Below are 7,500 nucleotides of genomic sequence, written 5' to 3' on the forward strand. Positions count from 1 at the left end.
CATTTAATATATATATATATATATATATATATATATATATATATATAATTATATTTTAAAATATATAATAATTATTATTATTAATTTTATTTAATTTATTCTAAGACAATTAATCATATAATTAAATAGGGGTAATATAGTAAATATCAAGTTAGATTATACCATTACCTATGTTGAACCAAATAACAATTTGGTTATGTTTTATTCCATATAACCTTAGTTATGTGATTACCAGGTAATCACATAACCAAGGTTATGCATGATAACTTGAACCAAACGCACCCTAGGGGGTGTTTGGTTTTCGTTTTCCACGCTATTTTCTGTTTTCATTTTCTGAGAAAATGGAAAACGTGTTTGGTTTGCGTTTTCCACGTTCATTTATAAGAAAATAAGAGAACGTTTTCTAAGAAAACGAAAAACGCGGAAAAGTCATTTTCTAAAAAATGAAAAACGCGCGTTTTTCAGAAAATGAAAATGAAAATGGGGCAAATCAAACACACCCTTAGTTTTCCGAGGTTTTCCGATTCCGGGTTGTATATCCCTTTTGCTAACGTATCAGACATGAAACATTACTCGAGAATCATCAATTACCTAAACCAAACATGGTTTTCGTTGATAACCTTGGATGGATAACCCCGAACCAAATGCACCCTAAATTCTATCCTATTTTCTAACTACTCCTACAACATCATTCTTTAACGAACTATCTACAACAATATCCACTCCATTTCTTACTTTACTCTTTCTTGTGTATCATAACTTAAAACTTGAGTTCTCTATTAGTTTTACCTTCTCGCCTACCCATTTTGTTTCTTGTACTTACAAAATACTAATACTTCTCCTAATAATTATATCTACTACTTTCATTGATTTACTAGTGAGGGTTTCTATGTTCCATATTTCAAATTTTAGATTATTAGTTTTCCTATCATATTTGTTTTTATCTAACTTATGGTGTGAGAACTCTTATTTATTTAACACTACACCCAAGTTCTCATAGAAATATAGTGGTCTTTGCCGATGCGTTACAGTCGGATCCTGTAATGCGAACTCTTGCATATTTAGCACTATACTTGAGTTCTAAAGATGCAGCGGTCCTTACCGAAACGTTACAGTCGGATCCTATAATGTGATCTTTCCAAGGAACAATCTAGTATTAACACAATAATTTAATGAATTCATTCATTGAATATTTGTCATAATTTTAACACTGACTGACAACATAATACAATTCTCCTTCTTTATCTAGGTTTGGGACCAGTGACTAGTTTCTCATGGATGAAATTAGTTTAAAAATAAAATATGAACATTAAAAACTAAATAAATAAAAATCATTGTGAATGACGTTGACAGTATAACATGATTTTTTTTATTTATTCATAACATTTCCTATAAATATGTTATTTATCATGATTGATGAGCATTAAAAGCAAATTTAACTATAAATTTTTTTTAATGGACTGAAAAATTTAGATGACATGGAATCGGTTATTTTTTTAAATATTTTTTTAAAAATACTCTTGATGAAAATAATAATATGATTTTTCTGTAAGATAAGAAAAGTTTTATAAAATTCTGAAATTAAGATTTGAATTAGTAAAATTTTCTATAGAAATTAATCTTCGAAATTTATTTAATTACAAAAAAATATAAAAGATATAAATATTTAATTAAAAAGTGAAAATTAGATATTTGAATTATATTTTTATTTTCATAAATTTTATTAAATTATTCTGCTATAAATATGGAGCCCAATGGAACGCCCCCCCTCGCTCTCTCCATGGACGACTTCGTCTGGATCTTCGACGACGGCTGCGTCCGCCTCCACCACCGCTTTTACTGCCTCCCTTCGCCGGACGGGGAAGACTACCTCAGCCGTCTCCCAGATGCCCTTCTCCTCCACATCCTCTCCTTCCTCCCCACCTCCGAATCCGTCCGCACCTCCCTTCTCGCCCGCCGATGGCGCCACCTGTGGGCCTCCGTCCCCGCCATCGACTTCTTCTTCATCACCGAGCCGAGCGCCAAGAAGATCGGCCGATTCGTCGCCTCCCGCAGCGGCTCTTGCTCCATTTCTCGCCTCCGTCTCTCCCGACTCGCTCTTCGAGACGGAGCTCCCCTCTGCGACTGGCTCGACTACGCCAAATCCCACGGCGCCCGAGACGTCGCCCTCCTCCGGTTCAGCGATTGGGAATACATCCCTCGCGCATTCGAAATCCTGTTCGATTGGCCATCGCTGGTGTCGCTGGAACTGCAGCTGGTGCCCTACAATCCCTGCGTATTTAGGCTTCCCGATTGCATCGTCCTGAGCAATCTAAAGACGCTTTCCCTTTCGCTCGACCCGAGTGAAATTCGCAAGGAGAGCTTGGCGAGGCTGATCTCGAGCTGCCCTAATCTGGAAGAACTGACATTGAAGGCAAGATATGCTCTCTGGTGCGATGCCATTGAGATAGCGGCCCCAAATCTTGTGAGATTGTCCCTCCGACCTGCTCCGCCCAAGCTTCGAATTATTTGCCAGAAACTGCAATGGTTAAAGCTGACGTCTCGCGATCACGTGAAGCAGTTACATGTCGAAGCGCCCTCTTTGATCTCCGTTCAGTTACGGGATCCGTGGTGTTTTGGAAGCTTTGCCCGAAGCTTTGGCAATGTAATTCCTAGTGCGTTTTGATTTTTGATTCTTATTTATTTATTTGTATTAATTTTCATAGTAAATGATAAAAAAAAAATCCAAAATTATTAAAACATTGAATACAGAACCGGCCTTTGAAATTTCGGCAATTTATCAAGCAAAGTAGTTAGTTTTACTTATTATCCAAAAATTGTATCCGTTATGAAATTGATCCGTTTTTCTTATTTTATTTTTCATAAAACTCCTTTTTCTTTTGTATTTTATTTTATTTTTTTTATAAAGACACGTTTAGATATTCTCTATTTTTTCATAAAATAATGATATCTACTTTTCTAGAAAATAAATATAGAAATTATCAACCAAATAATATTTTTCTTTTTCTCAAAAAATAAAACAATATATTTTTTCTTTTCTCAAAAACTGAAAATAGAAAATAACCAAATCAAATGCGGCCCCATCTCTCCTTTTTTATCTCCGTTTTCTCTATCGTTGTTGGAGCATCGACAGTGGTTGTCCGTCGTCGTCCCTTTGCCTTCGTCTAGCAGTACAAAGAGACATGGTAAGTCAGCGACAGTTTGAGATTAATGTTAAGCTTTGGACCTTCGCTACTCCTCTCTTCTAGCTGTTCAAGTAGGACGACGACATCGCGGTTCTCGTTGGATGCTTTGTCCTCTACTTGATCTCACAATTATTTGCTTACGTCCTCAACTTCCCCATCTTCAAGTTCCTGCAGGCATAGAGCTTATGGTTGGGGTCGCCGTCATCGCCCTAGTCTTCCACATCACCCTTAGTTGGTTCCTCATTGGCCACTTCGACCTTGGCCTCTTGGTGCGGCGGTGTCGCTCAACTTGGCCTGGTAGATCGTGGTGGGAGGCTAGTTGGCATACATTGCCATGAGGAACTACCCCCAACACATGGAACGACTTTAGCTGGGCATCCTTCGTCGAACTAGGCTCCTTCACGTGGTTCTCCATTGGATCCTCTATAATGCTTTGGTAATTAACATATATAATGAAAGATGAATAGATCGATTCGAAACTACAACTATACATCAAGCAAATTCTTTGTTATATATCTCTCAATTGCTTTGATGCTTTTTAAAATTTGCAGTCTTAAGTTCTGGTACTACATGATATCGATCGCATTGGTTGGCCATTTGAAGGATGCTTAAATTGCAGTTGCTACCGTATTATGATACTGTATGATATTGTTATTGTAAAACTCAATAAAACTATTATCACTATTATTATTGTAATTTTATGATATGATGATTGACAATTTACTAAACAACGTCAATGATTATGTATTTTTTCTGTTCAATGTAATCTCTCTCTTCCTTTTTATTTCTCACTTCGTTTTTACGTATCTCTTTTTATTTTTACTATTTATTAAAAAAAAATTCAACCATTTTTTTAACTATATTGTTGATTTCAGAAATAAACAACACAATTTTGTCATAAAAAATCAGCAACATAATGTATTATGTTGCTGATTTTATATGGCTGAAAAATCAACGCAATGTAGCTGATTTTTCTAAAAATCACCAACATAACACTATTGTGTTGTTAAAAAAATCAGCACATTGTTGTTTTTCCTATTGATATTCAAAAGACCATAACTTTTTATTGAGATTAAATCATGGGATGCAAAATGTATCATATCGAAGTTCATTTGGAGATCTTTTATTTAATATATTGTGCATCTTGTAATTTAATCTCAATTAAAAGTTATGATCTCTTAAAATTTAAGTCAGTAACAATGTTATTGTTGGTCTTTCAAAGATCAACATGTTTTTGGAGTTATAAAATCATAGTTGTTGTCCTCATAACGTAGCATAGACGGTGAGTGTATGACATCTCTGGTGTAATGGCCAAGGGTTGATTCTCAGGAACTGACAACCTGGAGTTTACCTCATCATGCGCCTGACGCCTGTGTACCTGCATGTACCTCCCTCCATATCCGTGAGGTCAACATTAGGGGGTTGTTAATGTAGCAGATCTACATTTATAAAATCATAGCTGCTACAATTATAAGTTGGGCCTGATATGATTCCGTATGAGGTCTAACATGTTGGTGCTGTGGGACCGTTGGGCCAGCTAGAAGGGTTGTTAAATAACCTGTCAATTAAAAACAAACAACCTTTCCTCGAACGATTAAGCTAACACTTGTAAAATGAATTAAGCAGATAAAAAATCATAAAAGAAAAGACGAGGCACCAGATGTTTACTTGGTTACAACCGATGTGGTTGTTAATCCAAGGAAGATTAAGCTCAAAAACTCCTTCAGGCGGAGAAGCCTCTTACAGCGTTTAGGCACAGAAAACAGAAGCTTAACTACAACTAAAGCATACAAGTGTTTGGAAATAGAATGATCGTGATTGTTGAAAAGCTTCAGGACCAAGGCTATATTTATAGCCTTGGTGAGGCGCTTGAAGGGTTCGCCACAGGGGATAAAATTTATCCCCAGCGGTTGAATCGAGTCAAGCTCGATCCTGAAAAGTCACTTCAGGCGCCGGGCGATTCGGCGCCGGGCAACTCCAGGCGCCGGGCCAAAGTCAACCAGTTGACTTTTGGTCCGAGCTCTCTTCTCCGGCTGCCTGCTCGTCTTTCCGGCTCGCTTGCTTGGGTGATCTCGACATCCGGAATAGGGCTCACCGAACCCATCTTCCGGTCTTCCGTGCTTCCCTCCGGCTTCTCGTCCCTCGGAATTGCCGCGTGTCCCTTCTCGTCCACCGGCGTATCCGCAGACTTAGTCCCTCGGTCGCACCCGTGCCAACCTTCTCGCTGGCTGCGTCTCTTGCTCCCGAGCAATCTTCCGCTCCGACTTTCATACCTCGGAACCACCGCGCACTTCCTTCTCGTCCCGGTGTACTCTTCCATGACACCTAGTCCCTCATGCCATCCTTCTCGCTAGCTGCGTCTTCCGCTCGAGTACCTGTGCTCCTAAGCTCCTGCACACTTAGACATCAGGTTAGAAACAGATAGGACCTAACTTAACTTGTTGGTCACACCAAAACCAACCTTGGGGTTCCAACAGGTGCAAGTTGCACTGATAAACAAGTTTTGATGTATAACAAATAGCTTAAAGAATTAGATGTGTTGTTTGTCTAATCTTTTTACCAAGTGTGCAAGACTTGATGAGTCTAGAGGAAATACCTAGCTGAAGTCTAGCTAGGTTGATAGCTGGCATGAAGTTCAGATTGGTTGAAATATGACAGAAGGAAGTTCAGATTAATTGAAATTTGACAGGAGACAACCCTGGATTCAGAGAGAACCCTAGATCTTCACTTGGTGCAGAGGAAGAACAATCTCACTAAAATTGACCATAATAGAGAAGTGGCCTTGGCAGAACGCAGTGCATATACTTCCTGATTCCAAATCTATGAAATATGGTGAGCCATTTAGACCAAACAACATACATTTAGAAATTACACCACTAGGCACAGGCACAAGAACATTTGAGAAATTAATAGACATGGGTAAGCTTGTAGCTGTAAATTTAATTTAGGCAAGTTGGTAGAAGAGAGATTTGTGGCATCATAGGCAAGGAGACTGATCCTGTCCGAGCGCTGAGTCGACAGACGCTAGGGACGTGGTACGCTCCGCTGTCTCCGACTGGTGGTGTAGCTCTCCGACGAACCTGCAAAGAAGCCGAGCCGGGAGGGGTTTCTCGGCGACGACCCTCCGACGCTCAAGTCAGGCAACGAGAGAGGCAGCGTAATGTGGCTACAGTAAAGAGTTGCGCATACCTTCGTCGACGTCTGGGGGTCCTTATATAGGACCCCGGGGAAATGCGGGCACGCTTCCTGATGCGTGCACGCTTCCCCAAACATACCTTAATGAGCATGTGTCAGAAAAGTACCTCTGGCGCCATTCCGCAATCGTCCGAGCATATCCCGGATGTGACGGTGGAAGCTTCCATCGTATGATCTTGTGTACGTCTCGGCCACCAACTCTGCTGCTTGTCGGCGGCAGGTGTCTCGAGGATGATGTTATCCTCTGTCTCCTTTGTCCTCTTGCGTTCTCTGTCTGTTCCAGGGCCGAGCGTGTCGGCCGCTCGGCGAGTATATCACTCTGCCTCGGTCGTATGCTCGGACTAGACTGCTCTTGCCTGTGTTGCCTTGTGCACATGCCGAACGGACATCCCAATCGACCCTTGAAACCTTTTTACCTTTGAGCATCGGAAACCCGACCTCTGGTAGAGGTCGGGTTGTCTTTCATTCGGCGGGGGATTCAAGGCCGGTCGGTCCCCCCTACGGCCGGTCGGTCCCCCCTACGGCCGGTCGGTCTCACTACGGCCGGTCGGTTGCCCTGCTTCGCCCTTCGCCCCGGTCAGATGGGTCTCTGGGTTGGATCTCTTGACCTTTGACCTCCACGTGTCGTTGACCTTCCGCCCACAAGGGTCCCCCGTCCTTATCCCCATATCACATGCCTCCCCTTCAAGTCTAGTCGAAGGAGGCGCTAAGTCTGACTGACTGGACCGCCGGCCGGCCTGAGTGATACCGCTCTGCCACTCGGGAATATCCTCCAAACGGTCGCTCGGCCTATTACTGCTGCTGGCTTTATAACTCTGTCGATGGTCAACGCTGACGTCCTTCGGATCTCCTCGGAATTCGTGCAAAATCTTCGCCATTAAGACCGAGCACGCGCGTGGTGCGCCGTAATGGCGCTCATTAAATGCGCCTCTGTGGCCTGGTGCCACGTGGCGACTCTGCTGGCGTCCTTGTACAGTGCGGCGACGTGTCCGAGGGGACACCGGCGGTTTGAAATGGACGGCCTGATGTGGGCCTCAATCCCTGTGACCTGCATCCGACGGTCGAGGCCGATCGGGCCCGACCTTATAAAGCCTTCACCTTCTTCCTCCGCCGCACCCTT

The 7,500-nt window shown here is 41.9% G+C and overlaps 1 protein-coding gene across 1 annotated transcript; it reads left to right on the forward strand.

The window, feature by feature from the left end:
• Nucleotides 1–1,744: 1,744 nt before the first annotated feature.
• Nucleotides 1,745–3,523, forward strand: LOC121972478 (F-box/FBD/LRR-repeat protein At3g26920-like). Its single transcript, XM_042524141.1, has 3 exons — nucleotides 1,745–2,644; nucleotides 3,134–3,185; nucleotides 3,360–3,523. The coding sequence occupies exons 1-3, from the start codon at nucleotides 1,745–1,747 to the stop codon at nucleotides 3,521–3,523; spliced, it is 1,116 nt and encodes a 371-aa protein (XP_042380075.1).
• Nucleotides 3,524–7,500: the final 3,977 nt, after the last annotated feature.

The sequence above is a fragment of the Zingiber officinale genome, chromosome 4A (assembly GCF_018446385.1).
Source record: "Zingiber officinale cultivar Zhangliang chromosome 4A, Zo_v1.1, whole genome shotgun sequence".
Lineage (NCBI taxonomy): Eukaryota > Viridiplantae > Streptophyta > Magnoliopsida > Zingiberales > Zingiberaceae > Zingiber > Zingiber officinale.